Here is a 20,044-nt window from a genome sequence, read left to right as displayed (position 1 = left end):
CCAAATCCTCAGATATTTAGGTATTTAAAGATCTTTGAGGATCTGGGCCTTAGTGCTTTTGTGTCCCATCTGTAAAAAAGGATAATACTTCCCTACACCCTCACAGGGATGTGGTGAGGCTAAGTACACTACAGACTGTAAAGGACTGAGATACTATGGTAATGGGGACCCTGAAGAAATTCACAGCTGTCTCACCTGCTATTGTATTCAAAATTGTATGAAGGAACTATTGTGAACCAGCTGTGCAGTGAGTTATGGCAAAACGGCCAAATCTTGTGTGCCCTGAAGACTGTGCATGCTCTAGTGCAAGAGAAGGCTTTAACTTTACAAATATTTAAGTAAGTCCCAGAGTGAAACTGGCCATAGTTAGCAAAGACCATCCAAGTATTTTTTTAAAAAAGTTACATGGTCTAATGCAGTCACAGCTATAATTATTATTTCCAGAGCAAAAGCATTGGTTTGCATTCACTTCACACCATAACTGCCTAACGGCAGGCATTTCACTAGTACTAGGCCTGTTTCCTATCAAGGTTTACTCACTAAGCAGAACACAACTCCTGGGGCAACAGTGTTATGTCTTCATTTGGCCAGTTAGATATGAGTGAGCTAGCATAAGATTATGGCAGGAGAATGCAATAGCGCAGTCCTGCAATCAGAGGACAGATGCACTATGCCCCCTTGGAGTATCTGCATATGGAACAAGTGATGGTGGCAGGGTTCTTTTACCTCACCAATGAGAAGGGCCCCGGTACCTTGTGTTAGTCAGCAGGATACTTTAAATTAGTAGTGCTGGCATAATCATGCTGCAGCCTTGCAGCTTAGCTTCATGTATGTGAAGTTATTACTATAAAGGTGTCAGACTGGTGGTTCCAAGAACTGCAATCCTCTGGTAACCGGACAGGTACAGGTGAGCAATTTTGAAAAATCCTTCTTGGTGCTTTGCCAACATACTTTGATTTTCAACTGGAAGGGATCACACTTTAGGAAGCAAAAGTACTTCAGTCTCCCTGTCCTATTTGAGACTGCTGTCAACAACAGTATCAAATGTGAAGGATGTGAGATACGAACACTTCTCCTTTTGCAACCTGGGTAAGAACCAACAGCTCATGTCACACAGCTCACAGAACTTCTCTCAGCTCATAAGTCTACTGACCTGAACTGAACCAAACACATTGTTGAGAGCATCTCTGCTATTCTACCGTATCCCCTGAGCCATCATGGCTCCTGTCTCAAAGTCCATTACTCTCTGCTGTATGACCAACTTTAAGATCTCCCTGCCATGCTTGTGGACTTTTAGCTGGAAGACAACTCTCCTTACTCAGACAGGCACTCACTGCTGCAGTGTTCTCACTCTTGCTTTTGAGATTTTTTTAAGTAAGTTAGGCAAGTATAATTTCTATGGACTCTTTTAAACTGGTGAAAAGGAAGGGGTCTCAGTGCTTTGCAATTAATTTCAGAATGTCTGAGGCCAGGTATATTTCACTCATCCCCTTTACATTTTTGAAGAGACTGAAGCTTTGAAAGTTAGTTTCATTTCAGCTTTTGCTATGGGCCTGTCTACACTACCACTTAAGTAGATGTAACTTACCTGGCTCTGGGTTTTAAAAAGCCACCTCTTTCCCCCCGAGCGATGTAAGTTACACAGACTTAAAGCTGTGTCTCCACCACACTGTTGATGGGAGAGCATCATGACTATGTTGTCCCAACACCATAGCTTCTGCCTCTCATGGAGGTGGAGTAATTATGCCAAGGGAAGAGTGCGTCTTCACCAGATACGCTACAGCTGCACTGATGTAGGGCTAGTCTACACTACCGCACTATGACTCCAGACCTCTATAACTCAAAGCCCCACACTGAACCTTTGGACAAGCCTGGTGGGGGAATGGATCATATTTTAAAGAGATAGTGCCAACACAGTCACTCACCACACTTTTTGACCCCTCTTGCTGGAAGCTGTGTTGCCTCCACAGTGCTGACTGACCTTGAGTCTACATTGGCAAAATTGGTCCTTATCACTTCACCCCCAGCACAGCTCCGGATGCTATGATGCAGAAAGTACTCGGGGGGGGGGGGGGGGGGAGTTTCAGGCATTGCTTCCACTTGTCATCAAACTCTTCAAGTGAAGCTACCAGAGACCTCTCTTCACTATGACTTCCACCAGTGGTGCTGCATGTCATGAATTACAGGTCTCACTTTTGCTAATGTGCCCATATCCTGAATATTAGATTTCAAGCTCTAAGGGCAGGTCAAAGCAAACGCACGCACGCAGAGTTCAGGGCTGCAACTTGGATGAGGTCCCAAAGCCACATGTAAAACAGTTTAAACCCTACAACCTGAATCAACATCAATCAATGGAAAGCACCAGTGTTCGGGGAGCTGTGTGTCACACGACAAACCTTGGCGTAGGCTCCTGAACCACTTTTTTGGAGGTTTTGCAAACAGAATGTGGAGTGGGGCAGAAAAGGTCAGAAAACATTACTTGTTCAGATGCCTTAGTCCAGGGGTAGTGAATGCATCACAAGTGGCACAAGTCCATAGACCAAAGTTTATAAAGCTTTATTGAACATAAACAGCTGTGCAGTGAACAAACAATACAATGGTCTGGAAGTTTCACAGCTGGTTTTAGTTCTAACGTCCCGTGAGAGAACAGCGACTATTTCTGCTATTCTCCAGTAGATGCTTGTGTGGAGACAAATGGATGGCAGACAGGAACATAACTTTGAAAGTTTATAGACCCAGTGTATTTCAAGAACTGGTTAAGTTTCTCACAAGCAAACATTTGCCACAGCAAGGAACACCATTCCCTCTGGGAGCTTCTGCTATGCATTGGAACAGATGAGCAGGAAAGAAAGCAGTACAGCAAGTGCCACCAGGGAAACCTCCCTTAGGCTCCCCAAAACCAGCCTGCCAGGAGAGAATAGAGATCCCAGGACTGCTCACTATCCATTTATTGCTCCCTCCCTCCATTGCACATTCCCAGTGGCTGGTTTGCTTAGGACAAAAGAAAATGCACAGACAGCCCCGGCCTGCAAACACTGTCAGTTAAATGGATACAACCATTTGCTATTTTGAACCACCCCACATCATGCTTACTAAAAACTTTGAATCCTCCCTCCCTGTTCTCTCCTCATCATTTCAGCTAGGAATGCTGACAATTTTAAACTAACAGTGAAATTAAAACAACCCCAAACACCATAGCAGAGCATGCTTTGTATCCAAAGAGTCAAGACCTCAGTAAACTGGAAATCCAGCAGAGAGAGGCAGGCTTTGATGCCTGTGAGAAGCGCTTTAAAAGCAGCATCATGACAACTCAAAGTTTTTTCAGTTATGATCTGGGAGAATGCAAGTAGTTCAGAAAACACTTGGCACTGCATACAGTTTTCAATTTGGCATGATGAGCAGGAGGAGATGACTCAGCAGTCTCTGGCTCCAGCAGCTTTCAGCTAAGTGCCTCTGTTAGCTGTTGCAAGTCCCCTTGAACAGCAGTGCAAAGACGACTAGCTTCCCCGCAAACAGCAACATGGAAACTCTTCTAACTGCTTCAGCAGAATTGGTGGGCCAAGGCTCCCACAGAGACAGCTGTGGCCTTATACAGACAATTGAGAGACGAACACAGATGACCACCACGCAACAGCTGGGCAGGTCCTTCTTCCACACTTCTCAGAGGGGAGGGCTAGTGTACATTCCCAGAAATAAGGGAAGGGAAAACATAAAACTCTTCTGCTTCTAAAAGCAGGTAGCAGTGCCAGAATTCACACAGTAAACAACTGACATCAAATATCATATGCAAAGTGGGAGGGCTGTTCAGGAATTTGCCGCAGTAGTCCACACACGTTATAGAAAACGGGCTGCTTGTAGTCCAGTCACATGCCTAGCAAGCCCTCCCTCCCCCCAACTCCCCTCTTTAAAAGCAAAACCAGAGCTGTCAGCAAGCTGGAGGAACTTTTAGGTACCAACTATACTGGGATCATGAGCAGACTCAGGCAGCTGGGAGCCACTGCAGTGATACAAGAAGCAGTTCCCCCAGCAGCTGTAGCAGATGAGGAACAAGGCTGCCAGGAAGACCAAGGCACAGATTGTGCATGGCTTCCGCTCCAGGAGGAAACTCAGCAGATAGAAGCCCATGAACATTGAGTGACTGAACCATAAAGCCGGGTTGAGGGGCTTAGGAATGAGGAGGACAGGCAGTAACCACTGAAGGCAGTACATAGCGGCTGGCAGGCAGGGACCCAGGGATAGCAGCAATCAGAAGCACTCCTAGAACTTTTTCCTGCAGCTCCTCAGGTGAGCAGGATTCCCAATACTGTTCTGTAACGTGAAGATAAAGCTTTAAAAAGAAAAAAGAAAAACAGTTGGGATTAGAGTAATGTGCTAGAGAGGCCAACACCAATTCTCCTTATACACCGAGTTACTTATTTGCTCCCAATCTACTGTACACTGACAATCACGGCACTGTTTTAACATGGTTTAGTATTAGGAGTTCCTCACACTGAGATCTCAGGCTGCACTACAGTCTCCCGGGGAAATGGTGGAAACACCACCAACTAGTACATAACATTAGATAAAACATTTAAAAAAAAAGTACAATAGGGAGGCAAGCCTGCATCGACAAGGAGATGGATTTGGTCTAACTTCCTGGTCAATGCTTCTCTTTCCCAAAGGCCAGCTGTTATCTGTGTCACTGGCTCAAATTCTAACAAAGTCGTAAAAAAACCCAGTCCCTTCGTGCAGTGTGGGAGGCTAGAGGGAAAGCAAAGGATTCCATGGGGAAAGACTAGAGCGGCTGGTTTTCCTACTAATGTGTATGCTCAGCTGAAACTGTCCAAAGAGATTTGGAAGGTGGTATCAGCAAGTACACTTTACAAAGATCACCGCACAGGGGTTGTGTGGGAAGTAATGGAAGACAAGGAACAGAATCTAATTTTGCTTCCAAAGGGGAAATCACATCTGTCTAATAGGCACATCTGGAAAAATGGTTCAGCATAAGGCTGACGGCATGTGAGAGGGACTGTGATGATTGATAAGAGCTTCACATCTGAACTGAGGATGGGATCATGGGAATCTCTCCTTTGCCAGGTTGCTTCTTGCTTTCCTGTCTGCACCTAAAGTGGGAGAATTCTACCAAGTCTGCTCTGCAGTCCTGCTCGTCATTCCTTTGCTCAGCAGCTGCAAACCCAGAGTCAATTTCACACAATTGCAGGTACTGCAAAGAAAGCCCTTGGGGAGGAGGTAAAAAGCAACAGTGAAACTCAGTTTCTCTCAGCAACTTCTTAAGATCTTAGAAAAGCGAAAGCTGGGGTGGAGGTCAGAGAAAGATGCCTCTGTGGCATTTGGACACATTGCTGAAACACTCATCTTGAGCCCATCCATGTACCATCTCCTCTCCACACACATGGGTCCATTAAAAAGTCCCCCAACCCCAAATGTAGTATGCATCTTCTAATGCAGCATTCTGACAGCAGAGATCCCAATCATGCAACATGAAATTCAAGCCATGTGTAGCTAAACTCTGAATGATGACAGCATGCACACTACACTACAATGAGAAAGACTGTAAATCCTTCAGGCAGAGACAGTCTAAGCCAGACACACACATTCAGATCAGACAAAATACACTGATGGATCAGATATGGGACAATCTCAAAATGACAGTGTTTATACATAAACATAGGATTTCCTTCCTTGGATTATCATAATAAAACCATGTGAAAGCAGCATGTTTTGAGAAGGCATCTGAATGGAGAGTGTGGCCAACCAGAATACTAAGTTGCACTCCTCCCTTCAACAGATCAGCAGCAGCCGCAGTGAGCAATCTAAGCAGCTCAAGCTAGAATACATAGCTCTACATAGAATTTGTCATCCAAGGATCTCAAAGTACTTTAGAAAGGAGGATATATTTTCAGTTTACAGATAGGGGAAATGGATAGAGAAAGAGGATTCTGAGACTTACCCAAGATCACATAGCAAGTCAATGGTAGGATTAGAGTACTAGTCCTGGTTCTGACTCCTTGTCAGTATCTTGCTGAAACAATACACACAAGGTGCAGTGCTGGTAAACGGAAAAAGGAAGGCACAGGCAGCAGATCTCTCCACAGGGCTAATGAGAGCATTTATACAGCACCTTTCATCCCACAGTGCTTCATAACTACACTTATACAGCACAGCTGAAGGGGATGGCAGGCAGCCAAGGCACAAAAGGGCAAGGGAAACATGTGACCAAGGACAACAGGACAAGCCCCTCCTCTTAGAGAATTGCAAGGGGTTCTAATGATCATGCAGAGTAAACACGTTCTTGGTTCATAACGGCTTGTCCTAAAGATCCTTCTTCCCTCAAACACTAAGCTCCATGGTTCTCTCTTTGTGTCAGAGGGAAGAAGGGCTGAGCCGAGCCAGGCAGGAATAGAAACTGTAGTTGTAGGGGGACTAGTGGGACAAAGAAGCTGAGAAGATAAACAACATATTCCCTTGGCTAAAACTAGAAGAGAAGGACGGGATTTCCTGGCTAGGGGAGCGGGGCGAGGAGGGAAGATGGGGCTGCATGAAAAAGCCAAAACACGCCCACAAAGAACATGGTTTCCTGCCAAAAGAGAGTGAAGTCATAATAAAGATTAAGAAGTTCCCAGCCATGTTTGAGTACCTGCTCCTCCAGCAACAGCTGGGAACAGATTCCAGGCTCATACGCAACATTCTCCCCATGCCACCAGCGAGAGGGTGCATTTTAATAGTGATGAAAGAGGCGGCAGCCCATTCATCTCCATCCCAGCAGACAGCACATCATCAGTGTTTTAGATTATTCCTGGAGAAAGCATGGGGTGCTGATCCTGGGAGGGTGTGGTGGAGAGGAGAGAGAGTACTGTCCAGCAGAGAGCAGGGAGGTGGGGGTTATTTTATCAGTAAAACTAATGAGCTTATTTTCAGACCTCACAATTACTAAGTTGTTTGTTTTACATGTCAGTATTTTCTAGTGGTTAGAGCCAAGAAACAGAAATCTGACTCCCAAGTTTTTATTCCTGCTTCCAGCTGTGTCCATGGGCCATAGTTAGTTAATAAGATAATACTTACCTATATGACAGAGGTGCAGAAGGGCTATTAACCTTTGTAAAGCCTGTTGAGATCCTCAGATGAACGTCATTATAGAAGCTAAGTATTAGTTAGTTCCTCCCCAGGGTAAGTGTTCACAGAAGTGAGCTGGTAGCACAGCTCACAGGGAGTGGAGCAGCTAAGTCACTGCTCTTCTCCCTACTCAGACACTCACTTTTCATTCCTATCTATTCAAACATATGGTATGATAGCAGGCAGCAAAACAATTGTGGCAAGTCAGTGCTCTGCAGCTCTCCTTGAATCCTTCTAAACTGCTCCATATCATATGCACAACATGAATCTTATTGTTACTTATATAGCAACTTTTGTCCTCATGTACCCCCCAAAGCACGTTACAAGCTTAACCGTTATATAAAGTATACACAAAAATCACTATTTCCACCAATGGACTGCAGTGTATTGAAGCACATGGTACAGCCGTTGTGCCCTTTAAGGCTGAGAGCTGTAGTTGTAGGTCACATGTTTGCTCCTAGTTATGTGCCTAAAGGCAATCTCATAAGGCTTCTCTCTCTCAGGCAGAGAAGCAGCCAGAAGAAGGGGGAGGTCTCTGTACCTGTCAGGTGGAAAGCATGACAAGACGACACCTACAGGGAGCAGGAGCTGGCTGGAGAGAAACCTCAGCTGGGCAGGGCTGTGAAGTCCTAGAGATAAATGCTAACATACGACCCTGAGGGGTAGTCAGACTATATTGGGTTGCTTTATTGAGACACCAAGATTCAAAACATAAAAGAGCTCTGAGCAAAGGAACTAGAACTATGCATTAGTCTTGGGCATGGATTCCACCTTCCCTGGCTAGTGGATCAGCTGTTAATAGTAACAAGTAGTCTTTTCCACCTCTTTTTCCCCACCCACCCAAGTCCGATGCGGCTATGAGAGTGTCCCATGGGGACTTCAGTCATCTTAGCCATATCACCTTTCTTTTACTAAAAGGTGAAATACTTATTTTGTTTGTGGTCTTTGACACACAATTTCTTATCTATTTACAAGAGTATTTTAGAAGTGTCCAACTCTGCCTAGACTCTTAAGCAATAGTCTGAGGCAGGGACACAGCAAGCACACCAAATCCCCACCCGATTTTCTCTTTTTCCTCAAGGAAACTACAGTTATCTGCTCTTGACCAAGAGGAGTAGATTGCCAGGTACTGACAGCAAGTTATTAACTGCCATACACCAACATTTCATTGTCTGTGCTTCCCCTTCTCACAATGGCATTCTGCTTCTTCCAAACCTGCTGATCTCATTCACCTCTGACTCATCTTTCATTGACTCCCTGGCTAAGATGGTGCACTGTCATCTTTACAGATTGCAGTCCTTATAGTTACTCTCATCTGGTTTGTCAGTCAGTCTTGTTAGTCATTCAAGGAACAGTGACTCTTCTGAAACCTTCACAGCTGTTAGGATCACTAAGTTTAACTTTACACCCCTGAGTCAGAGGCGCACAAAAAACTGCCTTGACATTCTCACTGCACTCAACAATTCACCGTTCCTTTCTATGATCTCCAGGCAGCGCGTTCGAGTCTCCTACCCTAGAGTTCCTGCAATACCCTCAGGGTCTGAGCCACCCACCACATCAGAGCTAAGCAAATACAAATGGTTTTCCACAGTCGCTCACGCTCATTAGTGAATCCACGCCAGTCATGCTCACATTCTTTCTACTTGCTCCCATGAACAACATTTAAGCACCAAGAGGATAATGGGGTTATGTGAATAGCCAGCATGGATTTGTCAAGAACAAATTATTCCCAAATTAATCTAATTGCCTTCTTTGACTAGGTTACTGGCCTGGTGGATTGGGAGAAGCAGTAGATGTGATATATCTTGATTTTTGTAAGGGTTTTGACAGTTATACATGACAGTCTCATAAGCAAACAGGGGAAATGTGGTCTAGATGAAATAACTATAATGGAAATCACAACTAGCTGAAAAACCGTACTCAAAGAGTAGTTATCAATGGTTCTCTGTCAAATTTGGGGGATGTATCTAGTGGCGACCCACAGGGTATGTCCCAGGTCCAGTATCACTCAATTTCATTAATGACATGGATGATTGAGCAGAGAGTACACTTATCAAATTTGAACATGATACCAAGATGGGAGGAGTTGCAAGCATTTTGAAGAATGATGTTGGCAAATTGGAGAATTGGTCTGCAATCAACTAAATTAAATTCAATAATGACAAGTGTACAGTCCTACACTTAAGAAGAAAAAAGATCAAACGCACAACTACAAAAAGGGAACAACAGGCTAAGTGTACTGCTGAAAAAGATCTGGGGGTTATAGCAGACCACAAACTGAATATGAACGTGATGCAGCTGAGAAAAAAAGCTAAAATTCTGGGGTCCACTAACAGGAGTGTCATGTGGAAAACACAGGAGGTAATTGTTCCTCTCTTCTCAGCATGGTTGAGCCTCAGCTGAGTACTGTGTCCAACTATGGGCGCCACACTTTAGGAAAAAGGACAAATTGGTGAGTCCAGAGGAGAGCAACAAAAATTATGAAAGGTCCAGAAAACCTGACCTATAAGAAAAGGTTAAAAAAACTGGGCATGTTTAGTCTTGAGAAAAGAAAGCTGAGAGAGCACCTGATAATCTTCAAATACATTAAGGGTTGTTATAAAAGGGTGTTCTCCATATCCACTTGAGGTAGGACAAGTAGTAATGGGCTTAATTTGCAACGAACAAGACTGAGGCCTGGTCTACACTACAAAGTTAGGTCAACATAAGCCACCTTGCATCAACCTAGCTGCACATGTGTCTACACTTAAAATTTGTCTCCTACCGATGTAAGCATCTTGTTACAGTAACATAGTAACACCAACTCCATAAGGGGCGCTGAGCCATGGTCAGTGTACTGAGGTCCACACAGTGTGAGTATAAACACTGCTTTACTTATGTTGACCCTAACAGTCCTTCAGCAGCTGTCCCACAATGACTGACACTGACTGCTCTGGTCACAATTGTGAACTCCACTGCCCACAAGTCATGGAGACCAGAAGGTCCCCCCTTCCCCTTTAAAGCCCTGTGAATTTCTGAAGTGCCTTTTCTTGATTGTTCCAGTTGGCAGGCACACCCAGCAGCTCTCCATTGTTGCATAAAACTCCCCAGCTGACCAGGCTGGCTACGTGCTCCAGGCACACTTCCGCTTGGAATAGACAGGAGATATTGGATCTCCTGGGCCTGTGGGGAGAAGGAGCTTTGCAAGCACGGCTACGGACCAACCGTAGAAACATGGACATCTACGATCAGATTGCTCAGGAGATGGGGTACAACAGGGACCAGCAGTAGTGCTACGTGAAAGGGAAGGAACTACAATCAGGCATATCAGAAGGCTAGGGAGGTCAACAGTCAATCCGGTGCTGAGCTGCAGACCTGTCATTTTTACAAAGAGCTACAAGCCATATTTGGCAGAGATCCCACCATCACCCGGCACACCACCAGATACTTTCAGGGAGCCCAAGCCATGAGGCCCTGGCATGAGCAGCAAAGATGATGGGGGACATGCAACATGGGGGTCCTGCTATGCCACAAGATAGGACCTGTTTAAGACTCCACCGCACTCCAGTCAGTCAAGAACGGGCGAGCCTGATACAGGGGAAGGAACGTTGTGTAAGTGTGTACATTACAGTGATGACACCCCCAACTTAACAGGACACAGCCATTGACTTTTCATTAATTTACTAGTACTAGAAAAGGTAGTGGTACAACAAAGAGGTAGCGCTGTTATTTGTTTTTCATTCCCCTGTAAAGTTAGGTTGGGGGGGGGGGGGGCTATGCAGAGCATTTTGTTTATGTACAGAGATGTCCCTTGAATCCTCCTGAGAGATCTTGATGAAACTTCCATGGAGTTTGTCAAGGTTCCTTCCCCACTCTGAACTCTGGGGTACAGATGTGGGGACCTGCATGAAAGACCCCATAAGCTTATTCTTACCAGCTTAGGTTAAAAACTTCCTCAAGGTAGAAACTTTGCCTTGTCCTTGAACAGTACGCTGCCACCAACAAGAGTTTTAAACAAAGAACAGGGAAAGAGACCACTTGGAGACGTCTTCCCCCAAAATATGCCCCCAAGCCGTACACCCCCTTTCCTGGGGAAGGCTTGATAAGAATCCTCACCAATTGGTACAGGTGAACACAGACCCTAACCCTTGGATCTTAAGAACAATGAAAAATCAATCAGGTTCTTAAAAGAAGAATTTTAATTAAAGAAAAGGTAAAAGAATCACCTCTGTAAAATCAGGACAGTAAATACCTTACAGGGTAATCAGATTCAAAACACAGAGAATCCCTCTAGGCAAAACCTTAAAGTCACAAAAGCAGGAATATACATTCCCTCCAGCACAGCTTATTTTACCAGCCATTAAACAAAAGGAAATCTAACGCATTTTCTAGCTAGATTACTTACTAATTTAACAGTAGTTGGAAGGCTTGCATTTCTGATCTGTTCCCAACAAAAGCATCACACAGACAGAACCCTTTGTTTCCCATCCCCGCCCACCCCCACTCCAGATTTGAAAGTATCTTGTCCCCTCATTGGTCATTTTGGGTCAGGTGCCAGTGAGGTTACCTTAGCTTCTTAACCCTTTACAGGTGAAAGGGTCTTGCCTCTGGCCAGGAGGGATTTTATAGCACTGTATACAGAAAGGTGGTTACCCTTCCCTTTGTATTTATGACAGAGGTACTCTGCAATCCTCTCCCAAACATTTCTAGGATGGCAGCCTTATTTCTTCCTCTACCATAGGACACTTCTCCCACACTAGTCAGTGCTAACTTCAGCAGGCTCCATTGCAGCACACAGACTAGCAGCATACAGGCCTGGGCAACTTTGGGACACCACCAGCACTTGTGCTTTCTGTGCCTTTGTTACCTTCAGGAGTGAAATATCAGCTAAAATCATCACTGCCTGCGGAATATGGTGCTAGTATTCAGTACCAATACCCTATACTCTTAGTTTCATACAACCAAGCATTTGCCTCCTTGTTTTCCTTACCACTGGAGAGCCATACTCACCATGGCTGGTCCTGAGAGCAGTGGCTTGCCCAAGCACTCCAAAGCAGAAGTGTCAATATACCTGTCTTGTTTAAAACATCGCGTGAACAAGGAAAGAGTTCTTAATCTTAGCTTTCATTTTCCATTGGAACTATAGCTCTGTGTTTTATCTGCAGCTTTTGCCATTGCAGCCTTGAGGGTTTCCCTCTACACACCCATTGAACACCTAAGCCAAATATGGAGGAAAAAGAAGATACGTTCAGGGAGAGTCTCCAAGCCAGTGCTGCATCACACCATGAGCAAAGAGCCTGGAACGTGAATGTTGCAGATAGCCCAGAGAAGGAAAGAGTGGACAAGAGAAAGGCCCAGGGGTCCCAGCACGAAAAGGAGAGGGATATGTACCAGGACAAATCGGGGCTTCACTGGCAGCAAACAGATGCTGCAGACTCTTGTGGACCTACAGGTTCAGCAATCCTGGGCTCACCTCCTTTGCAGGCCATGGAGAACTTAATTGCAATGTGCACGCACACACCCCTACATACCAGGTGTTTTCAGGGGCCTCTTCCCTACCGAACATTCCACCTGGGTGACATTAAAGGACAACCAACGCTTCACATACAGCAACTGTGGCATTCACAGATCAGTGTATGTGGATGTAAAATAGCCATGAATGTTCTTTCACATTGTTAATAAATTAATGGAACAGAACATAAGTTTTTAAATTCCACAGACCTTTCTTTGCACTGGTTCTATTACTGAATAAAATTCTATTATTTGGAAAATAATTCATTTTTATTAGTTCACGAATATATGCTGCAGAGTGCCAAGCAGTTCTGAAATCACCCACTTGTTACTGTACAGTGTAACAACTCATAGGATCAGTGGCAAACAGTGTAATATCAAATGTATAGCATTTGATATCATAGGTGCACTGACAGTGGTATATTCACAGATGTACACCAAGCACCACACAATTCTTAACAGGCCCCAAAACAGCAGGGCCAGGTAGAGCACAGTACACCACAACTCATTACTGTGGCTTGCTGTTTAAATGCTCTTTCAAAGCCTCCCTGAGCCGTATAAGTTCCTTGTATCTGGCTGCCCAAACACTGCAGACAGCTACTCCATCTCGACCCTTTGCCCCAGCAGCAACTTTTCCCCCTTTGCTTCACACACATTATCCAGGACACCAGGCAGCTCTAACTGGGACCTACCAAATTCACTGTCCATTTTGGTCAATTTCATAGTCATAGGATTTTAAAAATCGTAAATTTCTTGATTTCAGCTATTTAAATCTGAAATTTCAAGGAGGTGTAATTGTAGGGGTCCTGACCCAAAAAGGAGTTGGGGGGGGTCCCAAGGTTATTGTAGGGAGGGATCTGCAGTACTGCTACCCTTACTTCTGTGCTGCTACTGGGAGTGGTGCTGCCTTCAGAGGTGGGCAGCTGGAGAGCGCCAGCTGCAGGCCAGGAGCTCAGCTCTGAAGGCAGAACTGCTGCCAGCAGCACCACAGAAGTAAGGATGGCATGGTATGGCATTGCCATCCTTACTTCTGCGCTGCTGCTGGCAGGGCACTGCCTTCAGAGCTGGGCGCCTGGCCAACAGCCACCGCTCTCCGGTTGCCCAGCTCTGAAGGCAGCACAGAAGTAAGGGTGGCAATAGCGTGACCCCACTAAAATAACCTTGTGACACCCCCCTGCAACTCCCTTTTAGTAGTCAAGGTAGTCAAGATATGGTAGTCTTGCACAAGACATGGTAGTCAAGCTGACACCCAGTTTGACAGTTGAAAGGCTTTACAGCAAGAGATCACTCATGTACCAGCAAGAAGCTGGTCAACTATTCAGCTTTTTAGAAACCCAAACCTCTCCCTAGAATTTTGAGGCACCAGGTGTCTCGAGTAAATGAGATCTCCCAAGTTAATTCTGCAAAGTTTACATATATTCATGCCAGAACTGCACAATCAAGCACTTACATACAGATTTACATGTTCAAAACGTATTATGAACATCAATCCATTCTCACACAGCACCTCCAAGGAGTAAGAACATTCTCCCCATTTTAGAGATGGGGAAAATGAGACTAAGTTACTTGCCCAAAGTCCTGATTGTGTCACTAACTCCCTGCCCTGTGTTCACTATATCAAGTCACTTCAGGGGCTCACTATAAGATCCCTTCCTATACAGCTTACCTACAATACAGTTTCTTTTTACTACAGTTTGGCTGGAATAAAAGCCTTGTCAGGACCATGTTCTAAATTAGATCTCTGCGTAGCACTGGTTTTTCTTTTAACAGAAGGTTTTGTCTCAGGCCATAGAGGCTACAGCGTGTTTAAGAACAGTTCTTAAATCGGTCTTCATACACAGTTTAGCACCCAAAACACATGGGGCCTACATCCTAGTAAGGCACACACTGACACCCAAACCACTGCAAGAAAAAATTAAAAGTGAACCCAGGAAGTACAAGTGACAAGTTTCAGGGAGCAGGTTCAGTTTTAGCCCAATCAGTAGCAAAATGGCTTATCTGGCATTCCACAAGGGGCCCTCCCCCTCTTTTTTTGGCATTGTTGGGGGAAGTGTATTTTTTTGTTTTATTTTTTTAATTCTTCAATCCCTGGAAGATGAGTGATTTCTGGGGGCAGTACTTGTGTTCTTTGGCTGATCCTGACCATAGGTGTCCCTGCCTCCATTCTCCCAGAGGGAATATCTACCACCAAGACTCAAAGTGTTTAGTTTCCAGACAAGGATCGACCCCCATCACACACTCCATTTCTCTGAGCTCTCGAACTCCTAACATTTTAATTGTGCATCTGCACAGACATGCGGCCATACTCTGTTCTAAGCAGGAGAAAGAGTAAAGCATATACTCAATGCAGGTTTCAGATCACAGAATACAGAGAGCTGCCCAGTATTACCTTCCCCAACACCAAAAATATAGGCTATTTCAATGGCACACACACTATCCAAGGTGCTTTGTTAGGAGAGAAGCAACGCTAGGAGGAAGTTATGCTTCTCCATGTTGAGTGGGTGAGGAAGAACGAAAAAGAAAACATGCATGAATAGAGTTTTGGTACTATCTATACACAGGAGAAACTGTAGTTTTCATAACCAGCATAACCCTCCAAAAAGAGAACATGCCACTAGCTACTCAAACCATTGGATTACAGGTACTTCTGTTTTGTCAGGTGCAATAAAACTCCACCCCCACATTTCTTTACCTTTTATGAATAATTCTACTGAAAGAATTAGACATGGTCCACACTACAGAGTTAGGTCGACATAAGGCAGCTTACGTCGACCTAACTATATCAGTGCCTACATTACAGCCTTACTCCGGCTGATGTAAGTGCCCTACTACACTGAGAGGCGTAGGGCTTATGTCAGTGTAGTTAGGGCAATATTGCATTCCTTATATATGGGCTGTCGGCTGTTATTCAGCACCTGGCCTCCCCAATCAGGCTGCTGTCAACTCCCCGCCAGGAGCCCTGCTGCCCCCCAGGGTCTCAGCTCCCCACCGGGAGCATGGAAACCAAATGGATTCCCGGTGCGGATCTACCTGCTGGAGGCGAGAGGCCCTGGGTGGCTGCCCAATGCCCCCAGCTAGGAGGGTGGAGGTGAGAAGCCCTGGGGAACAGCTGGGCTCCCAGTGTGGAGCTGTCCCCGCCCCCCCCCCACACACACATGCTGCCCCTCTTCAGTCGGTGGAAGTGATCCTGGTGAGGACAAGCACTGCGGACAGGAGGGTACTGTGGACATCTGCCACTGCAGTAACTACTGCAGTGGCTGTTAAGTCAATCTAACATAGGTCGACTTAAGCCTCTGTACCAGATGATTGGAGGATAGTTAATATAACACCAATTTTTTAAAAAGGCTCCAGAGACAATCCTGGCAATTACAGGCCCATAAGCCTAACTTCAGGACCAGGCAAACTGGTTGAAACTAGTAAAGAATAGAATTATCAGACATACAGATGAACATAATATGGTGGGGAAAAATCAACATGGCTTTTACAAAAGGAAATCATGTCACAGATTCATAGATATTTAGGTCAGAAGGGACCATTATGATCATCTAGTCTGACCTCCTGCACAACGCAGGCCACAGAATTTCACCCACCACTCCTGCGAAAAACCTCTCACCTATGTCTGAGCTATTGAAGTCCTCAAATCGTGGTTTAAAGACATCAAGGAGCAGAGAATCCTCCAGCAAGTGACCCGTGCCCCATGCTACAGAGGAAGGCGAAAAACCTCCAGGGCCTCTTCCAATCTGCCCTGGAGGAAAATTCCTTCACGATCCCAAATATGGCGATCAGCTAACCCCTGAGCATATGGGCAAGATTCACCAGCCAGATACTACAGAAAATTCTTTCCTGGGTAACTCAGATCCCACCCCATCTAATATCCCATCACAGGCCCTTGGTCCTATTTACCATGAATATTTAATTACCAAAACCAGCAACCTATCAAAATTCTTTGAGGAAGTCAACAAATATGTACACAAGGGTGATCCAGTGAATACAATGAAGTGAGCTGTAGCTCACGAAAGCTTATGCTCAAATAAATTTGTTAGTCTCCAAGGTGCCACAAGTACGCCTTTTCTTCTTCCAGTGGATACAGTGTACTTTGGCTTTCAGAAAGCTGTTGACAAGGTCCCAAAGGCTCTTAAGCAAACTAAGCTGTCATGGAATGAGAGGGAAGGTTCTTTCATGGATCACTAACTGGTTAAAAAAAAAAAGATAGGACTAAATTGTCAGTTTTTACAAGTTGAGAAGGGTAAATAGCAGGGTCCCCCAAGGATCTGTGATGTTCCAACACATTCATAAGTGATCTGGAACAGGGGACGAACAGTGAGGTGGCAAGATATGCAAATGATACAAAATTACTCAAGACAGTTAAGTCCAAAGTTGACTGCAAAGAGTTACAAAGGGATCTCACAAAACTGGGTGACAAAATGGCAGATGAAATTCAATGCTGATAAATGCAAAAATGCACACTGGATAAAATAATTCCAACTATACATACAAAATAATGGAATCTAAAGTAGCTGTTACCACTCAAGAAAGATCTTAGAGTCATCATGCATAGTTCTCTGAAAATGCCCACACAATGCAGTGGCAGTCAAACAAGCTAACAGAATGTTAGGAACCATTAGGAAAGGGATAAATCAGAAGACAGAAAATATAATTATGTCACTATGTAAACCCAAAGTATGCCCAATCTTGAATACTGCCTGCAGTTCTAGTCACCCCATTTCAAAAAAAAGATATATCAGAAGTGGGAAAGGTGCAGAGAAAGACAACAAAAATTATTAGGAGTATGGAACAGCTTTCATAAGAGGAGAGATTAAAAAGACTGGGACTGTACATCTTAGAAAAAAGATGACGGGGGGAATATGATAGAAGTCTATAAAAACATGAATGGTGTGAAGAAAATGAAGAGGGAAGTATTATTTACCTCTTCACATGACATAACTAGGGGTCACCCAACGAAATACATAGGCAGCAGGTTTAAAACAAACATGTCACAACACAACAGTATCAACATGTGGAGCTCATTGCCATGGGGTGTTGTGAAGCCCAAAAGCATAACTGAGTTCAAAAAAGAATTAGAGAAGTTCATGGAGGATAGGTCCATCAATGGCTATTAGCCAAGATGGTCAGGGACACAATCCCATGGGGTCCCTAAACCCCCAAGTGCCAGAAGCTGGGACTGGATGACAAGCGATGTATCACTTGAAATTGCCCTGTTCTGTTCATTCCCTCTGAAGCATCTGGCACTAGCCACCATCAGAAGACAGAATACTGGGCTAGATGGATCACTGGTCTGACCCAGTATGGCCATTCTTATGTTCTTAAGATTGGCACTTCATGCTATCTACCTGACTCTGAAAGGAGAGAGAGAAGACTGAGATACGTAGAAGAGAATGACAGCATGGAAAAAATAGCAAATGCATTTTAATTTTTCCACTGTAAGTTACAGATAATCATTGCAGTACTAAAAAAAAATTATGTTGAGAGCGCACTGAACTACCACACAAATAATTAACCCACCACTGGGCTTCAGGTGACAATACTGTCTCCCTATCACAATCTTAAGGAGAAAGATCACATCAAATTAGTCATCAAAACAGCTGCACATTTAATCGTTTTTCATGTCATCCATCTATGCTTGCACCTCAGTAGCAGGATTAACATATCATCCACTGAAATGAATTATATGCCTGTTATCATTAAAACATATTTTCTACATATTTGTTCAGTGCAGAGGGCCATACCAGCACTGCCTTACCACCCTAAAGAGCAGCCCAAGTTACAAGCATGGTCCAGCAATAGCAAAGGAACTGGATGTAATACATAAACAGGAAACAGAGCTACTGCTGTGTGACTGTCAAATTTAGCCCAGACTAGTTTTTATGAGAGAGGTGTGCACAGTTATTTGTGGTTTTTTGTTAAAAAAAAAAACCCCCATAGAAAGCCAAGAAGTGGAATAAGGGAGATCTACAGACCCAAGGGACATGAAGGGAATAAGAAAAGAACTAGATGACAGATGATCCAAAGATGGGAAAGTATTTCTATCTAGAGAAATCAGTCAAATGGATCAGCAGAGAAATGGCAACAGAGGCCTCATGCCAAGCCCTTCACGCTGCGCTTCTCTGTGTAAGGATAATCTGCCAGAGCACATTGCTGTGTTCTCCACAGAGACCAACCCCTCGCCAAGCTGTGGGCCACACTTGTGCTTCACACGTCAGTTCTGGGGAAAGCCTCTAACGTGGCCCCACAGTGGACCGTTGCAGAAAACAGGAATCTGCCCCGCCCCCCGTTACATGTCACGGGAGAGCCCACGGCAAGGGAGGCACCGCGGAGTCCGGGCTCCAGAACTCACCACAGCCCTCGAGCAAAGGGAGACCCTCTCGCCGGCTCTGGGAGGCCGAGCCACGGTGCCAGCGCGGGGGGGCGGGTGACGGGAGCCGCGCCTCGGGACCCCGGCCCGGAGCCCCGGCGAGGCCAGGCACAGACAGGGCCCCCTTCCGCCCGCCCGCCCGCCTGCAGCGGGGACCCTGCCTCCCCCGGGCCGGGGGGGGGTCCTGCCTCCTCTCGGCCCCGGGGCCGCACTCGGGCTAGGAGAGGCCCCCTAAACCTCAGAAGCCCCCGGGCGGGCGGGCGCTCGCAACCCCGTTACCTGCGCACTCCGCCATGGCGCTCTCTGCGGCCCGGACCGTCCTGGTGCTGCTGCTCTGCCCTGCGCCTGCGCCCGCGCCCGTCACTCCCCCAGGCCCCAGATTGCTGCTCTCTGCCCGCGAGTCAGGGGTCTCCTCTGGGGCTGCCTTTGCTACTGCCTGTCTCTATCCCGGGCCGTCTCACCCCGGTGGCCTTGCCCCCCGCAGTGGTGAACACACTCCTTTACTCCTCCTCAGCGCTCCCCAGGGAAACCTGGCCCCATGTCGATGGTCTGGGCGTATTTTGATCAGGCACCGCCACGGACAGCCCCAGCTGAGTTCTGCCTGGAGATTCCAGGCTCGTGCATATTGCAGCGTGCGAGGGCCCGGGGGGCGCTGCAGAGATCGCTGGAGCCTGCTCCGGGGTGGGGAGCTGCGGCAGGCTGGCCTCTCTCAAGGGCGGGGGGCGAGACTGCTGGGGGCATTCAAGTGGCCGTGTTAATTGAATAGATCTCTGTGCGTGTCTGGGTTACTACAGCATAACCCTCCTCAAGCACCATTGCAATGGTGCATTTTTTTAAAATTAATAAACACATTTCTCTAGGGATGTTAAAGATCCGATTTTGGAAAGCTGGAGGCCGCAGGCTGCCCTCGTGCACGCCCTACAATGGAGCATGCAGTCGTGCCTGTGGTGTTGGTGGCTAATATCGGGTCAACTCAACTGGAGCATCTCTTGATATCCTGTCCCCAGGGATCTCCAGGCTTTAGAAAACCTCATACACAATCCCTCCTCCCCCCGCCCCCATACACAC

General features: G+C 45.8%; 1 protein-coding gene across 1 annotated transcript; it reads right to left on the bottom strand.

Moving 5' to 3' along the window:
* Positions 1-2,581: 2,581 nt before the first annotated feature.
* On the bottom strand, positions 2,582-19,568 carry BLCAP (BLCAP apoptosis inducing factor). Its single transcript, XM_074970195.1, has 2 exons — positions 19,256-19,568; positions 2,582-4,327 (listed from the first exon to the last, which is right to left on the bottom strand). The coding sequence occupies exon 2, from the start codon at positions 4,207-4,209 to the stop codon at positions 3,946-3,948; it is 264 nt and encodes an 87-aa protein (XP_074826296.1). The 5' UTR covers positions 4,210-4,327; positions 19,256-19,568; the 3' UTR covers positions 2,582-3,945.
* Positions 19,569-20,044: the final 476 nt, after the last annotated feature.

Source organism: Natator depressus, chromosome 13, assembly GCF_965152275.1.
Source record: "Natator depressus isolate rNatDep1 chromosome 13, rNatDep2.hap1, whole genome shotgun sequence".
In the NCBI taxonomy this organism is placed as follows: domain Eukaryota; kingdom Metazoa; phylum Chordata; order Testudines; family Cheloniidae; genus Natator; species Natator depressus.
This window is presented reverse-complemented; position numbering and strand designations above follow the sequence as displayed.

Excerpts from the sequence above, each read along its gene's own strand:
- BLCAP (XM_074970195.1), bottom strand. The coding sequence starts at position 4,209 with ATGTACTGCCTTCAGTGGTTACTGCCTGTCCTCCTCATTCCTAAGCCC.